This window comes from Oncorhynchus kisutch, unplaced genomic scaffold (genome assembly GCF_002021735.2).
Source record: "Oncorhynchus kisutch isolate 150728-3 unplaced genomic scaffold, Okis_V2 scaffold3549, whole genome shotgun sequence".
Lineage (NCBI taxonomy): Eukaryota > Metazoa > Chordata > Actinopteri > Salmoniformes > Salmonidae > Oncorhynchus > Oncorhynchus kisutch.
The window spans coordinates 246,574-263,588 of NW_022265494.1; the positions used below are offsets into that span (position 1 = coordinate 246,574).

The window sequence follows — 17,015 nt, forward strand, 5'->3', positions numbered from 1 at the left end:
AGCCTTCACATATGGCAGGAATCATGGTCACAAGCAGTCAATGGTAAAACACAGGTAGAAAGTCAAAAAAATCAAACACTACCTCACAAACATACAAACAGAAAGAACTGAACTAAATAGGGAGCTGATGAGACCAGATGAGAAACGAACAGAGGTGAAATCAATGAACATAAATGAAAGACAGAGCTACGTTCCAGAACACAAAGAAACAGGGCTACGTTCCAGAACACAAAGAAACAGGGCTACGTTCCAGAACACGAAGAAACAGGGCTACGTTCCAGAACACACAGAAACAGGGCTACGTTCCAGAACACAAAGAAACAGGGCTACGTTCCAGAACACAAAGAAACCGGGCTACATTCCAGAACACAAAGAAACAGGGCTTACGTTCCAGAACACAAATAAACAGGGCTACGTTCCAGAACACAAAGAAACAGAGCTACGTTCCAGAACACAAAGAAACAGAGCTACGTTCCAGAACACAAAGAAACAGAGCTACGTTCCAGAACACAAAGAAACAGAGCTACGTTCCAGAACACAAAGAAACAGAGCTACGTTCCAGAACACAAATAAACAGGGCTACGTTCCAGAACACAAATAAACAGGGCTACGTTCCAGAACACAAAGAAACAGAGCTACGTTCCAGAACACAAAGAAACAGGGCTACGTTCCAGAACACAAAGAAACAGGGCTTACGTTCCAGAACACAAAGAAACAGGGCTACGTTCCAGAACACAAAGAAACAGAGCTACGTTCCAGAACACAAAGAAACAGAGCTACGTTCCAGAACACAAAGAAACAGAGCTACGTTCCAGAACACAAAGAAACAGAGCTACGTTCCAGAACACAAATAAACAGGGCTACGTTCCAGAACACAAATAAACAGGGCTACGTTCCAGAACACAAAGAAACAGAGCTACGTTCCAGAACACAAAGAAACAGGGCTACGTTCCAGAACACAAAGAAACAGGGCTACGTTCCAGAACACAAAGAAACAGGGCTACGTTCCAGAACACAAAGAAACAGGGCTACGTTCCAGAACACAAAGAAAAAGCAGAACCTTACACTTGGTATAGAACAAATACCTGCCAGCTATTTTAACTGTTTGTCATGTATCCTTGGTAAATGTTCATAATGTCTACTACCGTCTTTCAGTCTAAACTGGAATGTTCTTTTAGCTGTGTGTTCCCCGGGTAGACTAGCTGTTGTTATGGAGTCAGGGGATCCAACAAGGTAGACTAGCTGTTGTTATGGAGTCAGGGATCCAACCAGGTAGACTAGCTGTTGTTATGGAGTCAGGGGATCCAACCAGGTAGACTAGCTGTTGTTATGGAGTCAGGGGATCCAACCAGGTAGACTAGCTGTTGTTATGGACTCAGCTTCTCGGGATTCAAGTCAAATCAAATTAATAACATATTGGACTGCGTATGTTTAAATTCAACATGAATTCTCTGATTTAACTCTTTGACCACAGACAGTAAATGTGTTGTCATTGTTAATGGTTCTTCAATGTTCAGAAATATTGACTGTTCTGTTATCTCTTATTGTAGCTGAGTGAGCTGTGACTTACAACTAAAATGAGTCTCTCTGGGGAGAGAGAGGAGGAGACCACTGCCTCTAAAATGAGTCTCTCTGGGGAAAGAGAGGAGGGGAACACTGCTTCTAAAATGAGTCTATATGGGGAGAGAGAGGAGGGGACCACTGCCTCTAAAATGAGTCTATATGAGGAGAGGGAGGAGGAGACCACTGCCTCTAAAATGAGTCTCTCTGGGGGGAGAGAGGAGGGGACCACTGCCTCTAAAATGACCCAAGACACCAGTTCGAAGAGGTAAGAGATTAAATGTAAAATATACAGTTCTCTTAAAGATATAAGTGTTGTTGAAAGGAAGTAGATGAGGTATTGATTTGATTTTGATGAGGTGACCTGTCTCCCTGTTTTGTTCAGTTTCCAGAAGCCCAGAGCAGAGTCACCTACAACCAGCCTGCTATCAATGAAGAGTGATCAGCCACCTGCTTTCAGCCAGGAACCATTACCAGATGACAATAAGGAAGTGGAGAGTTTGGACAGTGAGGATGCATTAAAGATCACACACAACCTTCTGGACAGAAGAAGTAAGACTGTGTTTCATATAATATTACAAAGAATGGTACAAAGGCCTTTTTAAAACACACATACAAACTTATGAGTCCCAACTCTCATTGTTTTCCTACAGGTCAAACTCTGCTGACAGTCCAACAAGAGATTAAGGCTAAACTGAAACACAAGTATCAACACATATCTGAAGGAATTGGACACCATGGAAACCAAAGTCTGTTCAAGGACATCTACACAGAGCTCTACATCACAGAGGGTGGAAGTGGAGGGCTCAATAATGAACATGAGGTTAGACAGATCGAGATGGCATCCAAGAAACAAACCACACAAGAGACACCAATCAAATGCAACGACATCTTCAAGCCTTTACCTGGACAAGACAAACCTATCAGAACTGTGCTGACAAAAGGAATCGCTGGTGTTGGAAAAACAGTCTCTGTGCAGAAAGTCATCCTTGACTGGGCAGAAGGAAAAGCAAATCAGGACATTCATTTCATGTTTCCTCTTCCTTTCCGTGATCTGAACCTGAAAAAGGACCAATACAGTCTGATGCAACATATATCCCACTACTTGTCAGAGCTGAAAGAGATTGACAGCATTGAAGATGGTGAAACCAAAACCGTTTTCATTTTTGATGGTCTGGATGAGTGTCGACTTCCTCTAGACTTCAAAAACAATGAGAAATGCTGTGATGTCACGAAGCCTACCTCAGTGGATGTGCTGCTGACAAATCTTATCAAGGGGAATCTGCTTCCCTCTGCTCTCCTCTGGATAACCTCACGACCTGCAGCTGCCAATCAGATCCCTCCTGAGTGTGTTGACCAGGTAACAGAGGTACGAGGGTTCAATGATCCACAGAAGGAGGAATACTTAAGGAAGAAAATCAAAGATCAGAATCTGGCCAGTGAAATCATCAAACACATGAAGACATCAAGGAGCCTCCACATCATGTGCCACATACCAGTCTTCTGTTGGATATCAGCCACTGTCCTTGAGATTATGCTGAAAGAGGCAGAGAAGGATGAAGTCCCCAAAACTCTGACCCAGATGTACTCACATTTCATTCTCATCCAAATCATTGCGAAGAACAAGAAGTACAACAAAGCCACAGAGACAAACCCCAAGGAACTGTCTCAGTCAGACAAAGAGATGATCCTGAAACTGGCAAAGCTGGCTTTCCAACAGCTGCAGAAGGGCAACCTGATCTTCTATGAGGAGGACCTGAGAGAGTGTGGCCTTGACGTCACAGAGGCGTCAGAGTACTCAGCATTGTGTACAGAGATCTTTAAAGAGGAATCTGGGCTGTACCAAGACAAGGTCTACAGCTTTCTGCATCTGAGCATTCAGGAGTTTCTAGCAGCAGTGCATGCTTTAGAATCTTGTCTGGACAAGAAGGAAAATGTTTTCTCCCCAACTAGTGATGATGAAGAGAAGGAGTCAATCCAGTTGTCTGACTTACACAGGAGAGCAGTGGACCAGGCCTTGAAGAGTGAGAATGGACACCTGGACCTGTTCCTCCGCTTCCTTCTGGGTCTCTCACTGGAGTCCAATCAGAATCTGTTACGAGGCCTTCTGACACAGACAGGAAGTACAACACAGACCAATGAGGAAACAGTTGAGAGAACAGTCAGGTACCTTTCAGACAAGATCAAGGAGGAATCCTCACCAGAAAGGATCATCAACTTGTTCCACTGTTTGAATGAACTTGGTGCCAACTCTCTAGTTGAAGACATGCAGAACTCCCTGCATTCAGGAACTCTTTCAGAAACAAGACTAAAACCTGACCAATGTTCAGCCCTGGCCTACCTGTTACTGATGTCAGAGGAGGTGCTGGAGAAGTTTAAACTGAAGAGATACAACACATCAGAGAAAGGTTATCAGAGGTTAATGCCGGTAGTGAAAACCTGCAAGAGAGCACTGTAAGTTCTGTTATTGAGTTGATGTATACAGTATCATTATAATGAAGGATTTGTATATCTAACAGATTATCTCCTCTCTCCCAGACTGGATGGCTGTAAACTCACATATAAATCCTGTGAGACTCTGGTCTCAATTCACCAGACACCAAACTGCCCTCTGAGAGAACTAGACCTCAGCTACAATGACCTGGAAGACAGAGGAGTGAAGCTGCTCTGTGTTGGACTAACCAATCCACTCTGCAACATACAGACACTAGTGTGAGTTAAATATCTTCAGTATCCACTATTTCTTTATTGTTTATTTATTCGTAGTTATTACATATACATAAAATGTGAAAGATATATAAAATAAATGTTACGACTCTCTTGGTGTGGCTGGCAGGATGGAACAATATCAGTCTAACACATAGGAGAGTAAACCTGCTAGTCTGGCATATTTATTCAAAATAATAGAATCACAAAGGTTCTCAAACTGTAACTGAAAACTAAAGGCTCTAATGATCTGAACCTAGAGTAAGACTTGAATGAAAACTGGCTAGTTTTCCTGTGGAGACCACAATGTCCAGCCAGGAGCTCTCCCTTGCTGAACTAAAGCAACACCTTAAATGTCCCGAATAGCGTTGCTGCATAACGAGGCTAAGTGGACTCAGGAGTGGATATAGCCCTGCAGCCTAGCTTGCGGCAGCCTAGGTTGCGGCAGTGCGGCAGCCTAGCTTGCGGCAGCCTAGCTTGCGGCAGCCTAGCTTGCGGCAACCTACAATGCTGGTTGTGGGGTGTTGCTGACGCTCAAAACAGTGGCTATCCCCCGGCCACATTCCCGGAGGCACCACACAAAGGTTAAATATCTTGAGTGAGTTGGTATGTTTTTAACATGAGTTATTCCTCAGCATTGTTGAAGGCTCATTTCTGATTGGCTAGAAGGGCATTCTAGAATGCACATTCAAATCAGATAACGGGACAGTTGGAAAAGATATGATGACGCGATAACCGTCTATACATGCAGAGAGGACATGCAACAAAGTTACAGAAAGCAAAACCGAAATTTGATACATTGTGAACACAGGACTAGCGAAGTCAATTGGATACATTGTGAACACAGGACTAGCGAAGTCAATTGGATACATTGTGGACACAGGACTAGCGAAGTCAATTGGATACATTGTGGACACAGGACTAGCGAAGTCAATTGGATACATTGTGGACACAGGACTAGCGAAGTCAATTGGATACATTGTGGACACAGGACTAGCGAAGTCAATTGGATACATTGTGGACACAGGACTAGCGAAGTCAATTGGATACATTGTGGACACAGGACTAGCGAAGTCAATTGGATACATTGTGGACACAGGACTAGCGAAGTGAATTGGATACATTGTGAACACAGGACTAGCGAAGTCAATTTGATACATTGTGGACACAGGACTAGCGAAGTCAATTGGATACATTGTGGACACAGGACTAGCGAAGTCAATTGGATACATTGTGGACACAGGACTAGCGAAGTCAATTTGATACATTGTGAACACAGGACTAGCGAAGTCAATTGGATACATTGTGGACACAGGACTAGCGAAGTCAATTTGATACATTGTGGACACAGGACTAGCGAAGTCAATTGGATACATTGTGGACACAGGACTAGCGAAGTCAATTGGATACATTGTGAACACAGGACTAGCGAAGTCAATTGGATACATTGTGGACACAGGACTAGCGAAGTCAATTGGATACATTGTGGACACAGGACTAGCGAAGTCAATTGGATACATTGTGAACACAGGACTAGCGAAGTCAATTGGATACATTGTGAACACAGGACTAGCGAAGTCAATTGGATACATTGTGGACACAGGACTAGCGAAGTAAATTGGATACATTGTGAACACAGGACTAGCGAAGTCAATTGGATACATTGTGGACACAGGACTAGCGAAGTAAATTGGATACATTGTGGACACAGGACTAGCGAAGTCAATTGGATACATTGTGGACACAGGACTAGCGAAGTGAATTGGATACATTGTGAACACAGGTCCAGCGAAGATAGACGTAGCTAGCTAGCTAGCTAGCAATTGATTCGTTTTTTGCAGATAATTGTTTTTTTCGGAGCATTTGATGACTTGAACATGAATTTCTCATGTCCCTACTGTTGCAGACATGACACTTTTGAGGGAGCATGCAATTGGCATGGTGACTACAAGAATGTCCACCAGAGCTGTTTCCAGAGAAGTCAATGTTTATTTCTCTACCATAAGCCGCATCCAACTTCATCTTAGGTTTGCTGATGTCAACTTTGTGAACCGAGTGCCCCATGGCGGCGGGAGGGTTATGGTATGGACAGGAATAAGCTACAAACAATGAACACAATTACATTTTATCAATGGCAATTTGAAAAGCACAGAGATACAGTGACGAGATCCTGAGGCCCATTGTCGTGCCATTCATCTGCCGCCATCGCCTCATGTTTCAGCATGAGAATGCACAATTCCTGGAAGCTAAAACATTTCCCAGTTCTCCCATGTCCTGCATACTCACCAGACATGTCACCCATTGAGCATGTTTTGGATGCTCAGGATCGAAAGTGTACGACAGCGTGTTCCAGATCCCGCCGATATCCAGCAACTTCGCACAGCCATTGAAGAGGAGTGGGAGAACATTCCACAGGCCACAATAAACAGCCTGATCAACTCTATACGAAAGGAGATGTGTTGCGCTGCATGAGGCAAATGGTGGTCACTGGTTTTCTGAATTATATCTGTATTCCCAGTCATGTGAAATTCATAGTTTAGGGCCTAATGAATTAATTTCAATTAGTTGATTTCCTAATGAACTGTACCTCAGTTCAATCTTTGAAGTGGTTGCATGTTGAGTTTATATTTTTTGGTTCAATGTACTTTGCTGTCATTCTGCCTGCAGAGGTCTAGACTGTGTTAGAAACAGTGTATCACTATATCTCCTCTCTCCAGACTAGCCGGCTGTAACCTCACATATGAATCCTGTGAGACTCTGGCCTCAGCTCTGCAGACACCAAACTCCCCCGTAAGAGAACTGGACCTCAGCTACAATGACCTGGGAGACAGAGGAGTGGAGCTGCTCTGTGTTGGACTAACCAGTCCACTCTGCAACATACAGACACTAGTGTGAGTTAAATATCTTCAGTATGAGTTATTATGTGGATGTTTTAAAGATGTGTTATTCATGTGCTCTTCTGCCCTCTAGTCTTGGTCAGTGTGGTCTGACAGAGGGTTGCTGTTCAGATCTGGCCTCAGTCCTGAGTTCACCCAACTCACAACTGAAACAACTGGAGTTGAGAGACAATGACCTGCAGGACTCAGGAGTTACACTGCTGTCTGCTGGACTGAAGGATCCAGACTATAAACTACACACACTGGGGTAAGTACAGCTGTTTCAGTCAGGTTGGTACTGGGCTGAGTTACACTGCTGTCTGCTGGACTGGAGGATCCAGACTGTAAACACACACTGGGGTAAGTACAGCTGTTTCAGTCAGGTCAGTACTGAGCTTAGTGAAATAAATACTCTGAAAATCTAATATTTCATCACAATGTTTGTGTCATGGACAAATGTATTGGTGTCCTACAAGATGATTGATACCAGTACACCAACCTAGACAGCTGTTTTGTCTCTCTGTAGGCTGTCTGGCTGTCTGGTCACAGAGGAGGGCTGTGCTGCTCTGTCTTCAGCTCTGAGGTCAAACCCCTCCCACCTGAAAGAGCTGGACCTGAGCTACAATCACCCAGGAGACTCTGCAGGGGGACTGCTTTCAGCTGCTCTGGTGGATCCCACATATAAACTGATGAAGCTGAAGTAAGTCAGAATAGATTTCCTAATAGTGTGAGCAGCGGTTGTGTCATACAGGTGCAATACCAATGATGTGAGCCCTTTGGAATTACCTGGATTTCTGCATCAGTTGGTCATAAAAGTCACAACAATAGACAAACACAGTGTGCTTAAACTAATAACACACAAACTATTCTATTTGTATTGTCTATATTGAATACAGAATTTAACCATTCACAGTGTAGATTGGAAAAAGTATGTGAACCCCTAGGCTAATGACTAATTGGAGTCAGGAGTCAGCTAACCTGGAGTCCAATCAATGAGACGAGATTGGAGATGTTGGTTAGAGCTACGTTGCCCTATAAAAAAAACTCACAAAATTTGAGTTTGCTATTCACAAGAAGCATTGCCTGATGTGAACCATGCCACGAACAAAATAGATCTCAGAAGACCTAAGATCCCACCTGATGTGGGAGAGAGAGTGAGAGGGGAGCCACAATATACAAAGATATATAGTTATGTGTGTTTCCTGTCCTTCATGAGATCACCAAATGAAACGACACGCGACATGACTGTCTCTTAAGTGTCCACGGACCATTCCCACATTCTCAAAAATGGAAATATTGTTTAATTCTCCCATTTTGGGGATTAGGAGTTTTCTAAAGAGAAGTTCTTTGTTCTCCATAGGTTCTCTTGCTCCATACTCCATGGCAGCAAAGAGTGAGAGTTTTTAGCAGGAGTTTATGACCGTTTTAAAACCTGATGTGGGAGAGAGAGTGAGAGGGGAGCCACGATATACACCCCAAAAGGTCGTGACAATGGTGTGTTCAATAAATACATGAAATCGTAGAATTGTTTGTGTGTTATTAGTATAAGCAGACTGTGTTTGTCTGTTGTTGTTTACATTTGATGACCAATTTATGCAGAATTCCAGGTAATCCCAAAGGGTTCACATACTTTTTCTTGCCACTGTATGTAGTGGAGTAGGTTCAGTAACATGAGGACATGATGGTAGAATTAAGGGGGAAGTTTACCCAGCAGGCTGAGCACTCCAACACAGCATACATCATCACCACATGAATACTCTTCTTCTGCATCTCTGATATCCTGTTGGAAATGTACTCCATTCTGTATGCAGTAGGTAGGATAGAATACCTGTATGTCTCTAGTAATGAATTGTACTCCATTCTGTATGCAGTAGGGTGGATAGAATACCTGTGTGTCTCCGTTCTGCATGCAGTAGGTAGGATAGAATACCTGTATGTCTCTAGTAATGAATTGTACTCTGTTCTGTATGCAGTAGGTAGGATAGAATACCTGTATGTCTTCAGTAATGAACTGTACTCCGTTCTGTATGCAGTAGGTAGGATAGTAATGAACTGGGATAGTGCACCAGAACACAACAATATGGTTTAAATGTTGACTGCTTTATTAGGTCTTTGTCAGTCAATAACCTGTTTCTCCTACAGTGTGGATCATGGTGGAGAGTGCAGGCTGAAATCAGGGCTGAGAAAATGTAAGTCTCTTCAATCCTAATTAACTGTATATTCAGAACTATAGTAACTAATCAATACTTGTTCTGTTCCGACAAAACAACATTTTATATGAAGATGTGGTTTGATTAAACTCTCCTTTTGTCTACAGATGCCTGTCATCTCACCCTGGACCCAAATACAGCACACCCACACCTGATACTGTCTGAGGGGAACAGGAAGGTGACATGGGTGTTGGAGAACCAACATTATGAAGACCATCCAGACAGATTTGATTGTCTTTTCCAAGTTCTCTGCAGAGAAGGCTTATCTGGAGGTCGTTATTACTGGGAGGTGGAGATGGACGGTGACCAGATTTACATCGGTGTGGTGTACAAAGGAATGAAGAGGAAGGGAGATGAGGATGACAGTTGGATTGGACTCAATAGGAAGTCCTGGTGTTTATTCTGCTCTGATAGCGGTTATGACTTTTACCATCCTGGAGTCAGTGTCAGAAGATCCATCTCTGATCCTGTTCCTAACAGAGTTGGAGTGTATCTGGACTGGTCAGCTGGTACTTTGTCCTTCTATAGTGTGTCCTCCTCTGGTACACTGACACACCTTTACACAGAACACACCAGATTCACTGAACCCCTCTATCCTGGGTTTGGGTTTGAGGTTTCCTCCTCCTCAGTCACTCTGTGTCAGATAGACGATCGACACAATCAAAGGTGAGTCATCGATCTAGGTAACAATCATTCTAGGTAACATAATAACAAAATCCTCATCAATCATCCTACCAGGAATCAAGGTAAGACCCAGATTCAGACACATTGATATGACAATGGTTTAATATTCCAACAGGGGCAGGCAATAGACAGGTCGAGGCAGGCAGGGGTCACTAAACCAGAGGTGGGGCAAAGGTACAGGTCGGCAGGCGGGCAGGCTCAGGGTCAGGGGCAGCCAGAGTGGTCAGGCAGGCTGGCTAAGAGTCAGGACAGCCAAGGGTCAAAACCAGTAGGGCGAGAAAAGAGAGAGTGGGAAAAGCAGGAGCTGAGAGCAAAACCGCGGCTGACTTGACAAACAAGACGAACTGGCAACAGACAAACAGAGAACACAGGTATAAATACACAGGGGTAATAGGGAAGATGGGCGACACCTGGAGGGGGGTGGAGGCAATCACAAAGACAGGTGAAACAGATCATGGTGTGACAGTACCCCCCCCTCTAGGGGCGCATACCTGGTTGACCGTGGTGTCAGCGTTGAAAATCTGCGATGAGGCCTAGGTCCGGGATGTCCCTGGCAGGGACCCAGCACCTCTCTTCTGGGCCATAACCCTCCCAGTCAACCTGGTACTGGAACCCGCTGCCCCAAGGTCGAATCTTCAGGAGATGCCTCACTGTGTAAGCCGGTAGAGGGGTGGGCCTGGAAACACCAGACAAAGGTCTGTGAGACATTGGTTTGAGTCTGGAAACATGAAAGGTGGAATGTATACAAAGGGTACAGGGCAACAGAAGAAGAACAGCAGAGGGGCTTATAATCTTGGAGATTGGGAATGGGCCGATAAACTTGTGGGAGAGTTTGTGGGATTCCACCCGGAGCGGCAGATCCTGGGTGGATAGCCATACCTTCTGCCCATGACCCAATGAGGGTGCAGAACGCCTTCCAGAACTGGGATGAGAACTAAGGACCCCGGTCGGAGACCATGTCCACGGGAGGTCCATGGATCCGGAAGATGTGCTGCTCCATGAGCTGGGCCGTCTCCTTGGACCAGGGTAGTTTTGGGAGAGGAATGAAGTAAGCGGCCTTGAAAGAAAAACCAGTCAACCATGGTCATGATAGCCGTGTTTCCCTCAGACGGTGGGAGACCCGTTATGAAATCCAGGGATATGTGGGACCAGGCTTCAGTGGTTACAGAAGACCAGCCGGAGCCGAGGAGTCTTATTCTGAGCACAGACCGTGGAGGTGGAGATAAGCACGGCGACATCTGGAACCATCGTATGCCACCAAAACCGTTGTTGCATGAAGGCCAGGGTCCGATGGGATCCCGGGTGGCAGGCCCCCTCCAGGACCGCATTGCGGACAGTGTCAGCCACAAACATCTGGTTATCAGGGCTCCCCAGGGTTCGGCAGGGACCGATGCGCCTCCCGGACCTGTTTCCCTATACCCCAGATGAGTGCCGTCACCAGGCACGAGGTGGGAAGGATTGTCTCGGGCTCCGGGGTCGTAAACGTGGGTGGAAAGGGTTCTTGAGTGGAACGGGAGAAGATGAAGATGTCATCTTGGTAGAAATCGACGAACCGGTTCAACATGTCGCAGAGAACATCATTGACCAGAGCCTGGAACACAGCAGGGGCGTTGGTAAGGCCAAATGGCATGACCAGATACTCATAGTGACCGCTGGCCGTGTTGAAGGCGTTCTTCCACTCGTCCCCTTCCCATATCCGCACCAGCTGGTAGATGTTCTGTAGATCCAGCTTGGAGAACACGGTGACCCCCTGGATCAGCTCGAAGGCCGAGGAGATGAGTGGTAGCGGGTAGTGGTTCTTCACTGTTATGTCGTTGACACCCCGGTAGTCGATGCACGAAGGACGGATGAATCCTGAAGCAAGAGAGTCCCAATGTAGCTCTCCATCGCCTTGGTCCCTGGTCCAGACAGAGTACAGTCATCCCCGGGGCGGAGTCGTGCTAGAGAGAAGGTCAATCCCGCAGTCATAAGGTTGGTGTGGCTGGAGCGAAGTGGCCCAGGCCTTGCTGAACACCTCCCGGAGGTCATGGTACTCCGCAGGAATGGCGGAGAGGTCCAGGGCACCTTCAGAGCCCCGAGGAAGACATCCCGGGGCAGGTTGTGCTGACTTCAGGTAATGGGCGTAGCAGAACGGGCTCCAGCCCATGATGGCACCAGCAGACCAGTTAATAAGGGGATTGTGTCGCTGGAGACAGGAGAATCCCAATACCTCTGGAATCAGGGAGGACTTGAGCTTCGCTGTGGTTCCCTGACACATGTAGTTTGATGGGAGTGGTGTTGTGAGTGACTCGGCCTATAGAGCGCCCGTTCAGCGCTCTAACGTCCATCGGAATGGAGAGGGGCTGAGAGCGACTGAGTGGGGATGTCCAGCTCGGACGCCAGTGTAGCATCCAAAAAGCTCTCGGCGACCCGTCGGGTTGAGAAGCCTCAGGTTCTCTCAGCAACGAGACCATCGGGAGCTTACGGGGAAGACTCTGAAGCAAGGTGGGATTTTTTTATTTATTTATTTTACCTTTATTTAACCAGGTAGGCAAGTTGAGAACAAGTTCTCATTTACAATTGCGACCTGGCCAAGATAAAGCAAAGCAGTTCGACAGATAAAACGACACAGTTACACATGGAGTAAAAACAAACATACAGTCAATAATGCAGTATAAACAAGTCTATATACAATGTGAGCAAATGAGGTGAGAAGGGAGGTAAAGGCAAAAAAGGCCATGATGGCAAAGTAAGTACAATATAGCAAGTAAAATACTGGAATGGTAGTTTTGCAATGGAAGAATGTGCAAAGTAGAAATATAAAAATTATGGGGTGCAAAGCAGCAAAATAAATAAATAAATAAAAATTAAATACAGTAGGGAAAGAGGTAGTTGTTTGGGCTAAATTATAGGTGGGCTATGTACAGGTGCAGTAATCTGTGAGCTGCTCTGACAGTTGGTGCTTAAAGCTAGTGAGGGAGATAAGTGTTTCCAGTTTCAGAGATTTTTGTAGTTCGTTCCAGTCATTGGCAGCAGAGAACTGGAAGGAGAGGCGGCCAAAGAAAGAATTGGTTTTGGGGGTGACTAGAGAGATATACCTGCTGGAGCGTGTGCTTCAGGTGGGAGATGCTATGGTGACCAGCGAGCTGAGATAAGGGGGGACTTTACCTAGCAGGGTCTTGTAGATGACATGGAGCCAGTGGGTTTGGCGACGAGTATGAAGCGAGGGCCAGCCAACGAGAGCGTACAGGTCGCAATGGTGGGTAGTATATGGGGCTTTGGTGATAAAACGGATTGCACTGTGATAGACTGCATCCAATTTGTTGAGTAGGGTATTGGAGGCTATTTTGTAAATGACATCGCCAAAGTCAAGGATTGGTAGGATCCCTGGGTGTGCGAGCGAAATCCAATTTCCTCCATTGTTCCATAATCGCCCATCGATTCAGATGGTCAAAGTGATGAGGGAATTGAGCTCCATAGGTAACTCCCGGGCTGCAAGCTCGTCTTTGACCTCCTTCGAGACATCGTGCAGAAACATATTGAACAGTGCCTCAGTGCCTCCAACGTGCAGGAGTCCTGCCAAAGCTGGATTAGTTTCCGGGGGCCTCTCGCCCGGAGAACGGGGCATCAAAAACCTTCCTCATGTCTCCCACGAACCCCTCCAGACTAGCGCATTTGGCCAGCTGTTGATCCCACATGGCAGTATCCCAGGTGAGAGCTATCCTGGACATCAGCGTGATGAGGTAGGCTATCTTAGAGTGATCCGAGTGGAAGGAGGAAGGCTGAAGTTCGAAGACGAGGGCACACTGAGCTAGGAATGCCCGACAGGTGCTCGGCTCTCCATTGAAATGTTCTGTAGGAGGTAAGCGGGGCTCCCGAGAAGGTGGAGTGACCGATCAGACGGCGCTGCTAGCAGCTGAGTTGCTGAGGCTGCCTCCCAGACAGCCCGTGGAATTGCTTCAGCAGGTCATGGCATTCAGCCAACGTTTGGACCCCCTCGGAGTACAATTCATTACTAGAGACATGCAGGTATTCTATCCTACCAACTGCGACCTAGCAATTCCTCGTGCCTATCGATGGTGGCTTACTGGGTGGAGATGGCGTTGTGCAGCTGGCTGGGTCAGTCATGGCCAGTTCGTATTATCAGGAATCAGGGTAAGACCCAGATGCAGACACATTGAATTGACAATAGTTTAATATTCCAACAGGGGCAGGCGATAAACAGCTCAAAGCAGGCAGGGGTCAGTAAACCAGAGGTGGGGCAACAGTACCAAATGGCAGGCAGGCTCAGGGTCAAGGTAGGCAGAGGTCAACAATCCAGAGGTGGGGCGAAGGTACAGGTCGGCAGGCAGGCAGGCTCAGGGGCAGGCAGAGTGGTCAGGCAGGTGGTCTAAGAGTCAGGACCGGCAAGGGTCAAAACCAGAAGGGCGAGAAAAAGAGACTGGGAAAAGCAGGAGCTGAGAACAAAAACGCTGGTTAACTTGACAAACAAGACGAACTGGCAACAGACAAACAGAGAACACAGGTATAAACACACAGGGGATAATGGGGAAGATGGGCGACACCTGGAGAGGTGTGGAGACAAGCACAAGGACAGGAGAAACAGATCAGGGTGTGACACATCCGCCAGTTTAAGATAGATATATCTGTGTTTCAATCCGCCTCATCCACAGTGAAAGGTGGCAGAGCAGGGTGTTTTGGCAGAACTGTCAACGTGCCAACTTCTGTTTGTAGTGTCAGAACCGGTTTGGCTACAAACTCATCCGACCCCACAATGAAAAGTGGAGATTTTCACGAACACGATGGTGTTCTCCATTTGAAGGTAGTGTTGTCACTAACCCCCAAAAAAGGGGTTAATCACTATGTCTAAAACATATTGCCAAAGCTTTCTTATATCTCCTACATGTAGGAAAGACACTTCAAAACCTTGTCTTATGATTTATTTTTTGGACTGTCTTCTATGTATGTGTTCTTCAATGTGTTTCTATGGGCTTAGATAAGTAGTAGTTATATTAGTCGTAGTGGTGTGTTTTATTGTGTTCTGTTGGACCTACAGAGAATTAGATTAGTAGTAGTGGTGTGTTTTAATGTGTTCTGTTGGACCTACAGACAGTTAGATTAGTAGTAGAGGTGTGTTTTCATGTGTTCTGTTGGACCTACAGACAGTTAGATTAGTAGTAGTGGTGTGTTGTGTTCTGTTGGACCTACAGACAGTTAGATTAGTAGTAGTGGTGTGTTGTGTTCTGTTGGACCTACAGACAGTTAGATTAGTAGTAGTGGTGTGTTGTGTTCTGTTGGACCTACAGACAGTTAGATTAGTAGTAGTGGTGTGTTGTGTTCTGTTGGACCTACAGTCAGTTAGATTAGTAGTAGTGGTGTGTTGTGTTCTGTTGGACCTACAGACAGTTAGATTAGTAGTAGTGGTGTGTTTTAATGTGTTCTGTTGGACCTACAGACAGTTAGATTAGTGGTAGTGGTGTGTTTTAATGTGTTCTGTTGGACCTACAGACAGTTAGATTAGTAGTAGTAGTGGTGTGTTTTAATGTGTTCTGTTGGACCTACAGACAGTTAGATTAGTGGTAGTGGTGTGTTTTAATGGGTTCTGTTGGACCTACAGACAGTTAGATTAGTAGTAGTGGTGTGTTTTAATGGGTTCTGTTGGACCTACAGACAGTTAGATTAGTAGTAGTGGGGTGTTTTAATGGACCCACAGACAGTTAGATTAGTAGTAGTGGTGTGTTGTGTTCTGTTGGACCTACAGACAGTTAGATTAGTAGTAGTGGTGTGTTGTGTTCTGTTGGACCCACAGACAGTTAAATTAGTAGTAGTGGTGTGTTTTAATGTGTTCGGTTGGACCTATAGACATTTAGACTAGTAGTTGACATAGTGGGTTATGTCACATTTAGGCAATTCAGCCTACATAGGGACCTAGTCTGTCAACATTTATACACCCTTTGTACTGCTTATGAAGACTGTATGTATGCTATATAAAGCCTATATAAGTTGTATTTAGTTTAATCACAGTCTATCCTTCTGCTTTACCAACAGCAGAGACCATGGTGGAGAGAGTTGTACCAAGCCTGGACCTGAGGACACCAGAGACCATGGTGGAGAGAGTTGTACCAAGCCTGGACCTGAGGACACCAGAGACCATGGTGGAGAGAGTTGGATCAGGCCTGGACCTGAGGACACCAGAGACCATGGTGGAGAGAGTTGGATCAGGCCTGGACCTGAGGACACCAGAGACCATGGTGGAGAGAGTTGGATCAGGCCTGGACCTGAGGACACCAGCGACCATGGTGGAGAGTGTTGTATCAAGCCTGGACCTGAGGACACCAGAGACCATGGTGGAGAGTGTTGGATCAATCCTGGACCTGAGGACACCAGAGACCATGGTGGAGAGTGTTGGATCAAGCCTGGACCTGAGGACACCAGAGACCATGGTGGAGAGTGTTGGATCAAGCCTGGACCTGAGGACACCAGAGACCATGGTGGAGAGTGTTGGATCAAGCCTGGACCTGAGGACACCAGAGACCATGGTGGAGAGAGTTGGATCAAGCCTGGACCTGAGGACACCAGAGACCATGGTGGAGAGAGTTGGATCAAGCCTGGACCTGAGGACACCAGAGACCATGGTGGAGAGAGTTGGATCAAGCCTGGACCTGAGGACACCAGAGACCATGGTGGAGAGAGTTGGATCAAGCCTGGACCTGAGGACACCAGCGACCATGGTGGAGAGTGTTGGATCAAGCCTGGACCTGAGACATGTGAGTGTTAAATGATAATTATTTTTAATTATTTTTAACTCAAAATAGTTTTAAATCAAAGTTCGATAAAAAGCATTCATTATACTTGAGTCCCAGACAAGGAACACAATCATGATCTATTTGGTCAAAACAAACTTAAAGGTAGAGTCAGCGATACAACATAAATGCACAACGTAAACAGCAGAGTGGGTCAATTTCTACAACAACTAAGAGTGTTGGAGAGCAAGGCTAAA

General features: G+C 45.8%; 1 protein-coding gene across 1 annotated transcript; it reads left to right on the top strand.

Annotated features, from left to right (window-relative positions):
- Window positions 1–1,952: 1,952 nt before the first annotated feature.
- LOC109878783 (NACHT, LRR and PYD domains-containing protein 3-like) lies at window positions 1,953–10,165 on the top strand. Its single transcript, XM_031820606.1, has 8 exons — window positions 1,953–2,112; window positions 2,214–4,014; window positions 4,099–4,272; window positions 6,984–7,157; window positions 7,237–7,410; window positions 7,669–7,842; window positions 9,285–9,331; window positions 9,460–10,165. The coding sequence occupies exons 1-8, from the start codon at window positions 1,992–1,994 to the stop codon at window positions 10,020–10,022; spliced, it is 3,228 nt and encodes a 1,075-aa protein (XP_031676466.1). The 5' UTR covers window positions 1,953–1,991; the 3' UTR covers window positions 10,023–10,165.
- Window positions 10,166–17,015: the final 6,850 nt, after the last annotated feature.

Coding starts and splice junctions, on each gene's coding strand:
- LOC109878783 (XM_031820606.1), top strand. CDS start 1,992: ATGAAGAGTGATCAGCCACCTGCTTTCAGCCAGGAACCATTACCAGAT. Junction 4,273..6,983: donor TGCAACATACAGACACTAGT/GTGAGTTAAATA, acceptor TCCTCTCTCCAG/ACTAGCCGGCTGTAACCTCA. Junction 7,158..7,236: donor TGCAACATACAGACACTAGT/GTGAGTTAAATA, acceptor TCTGCCCTCTAG/TCTTGGTCAGTGTGGTCTGA.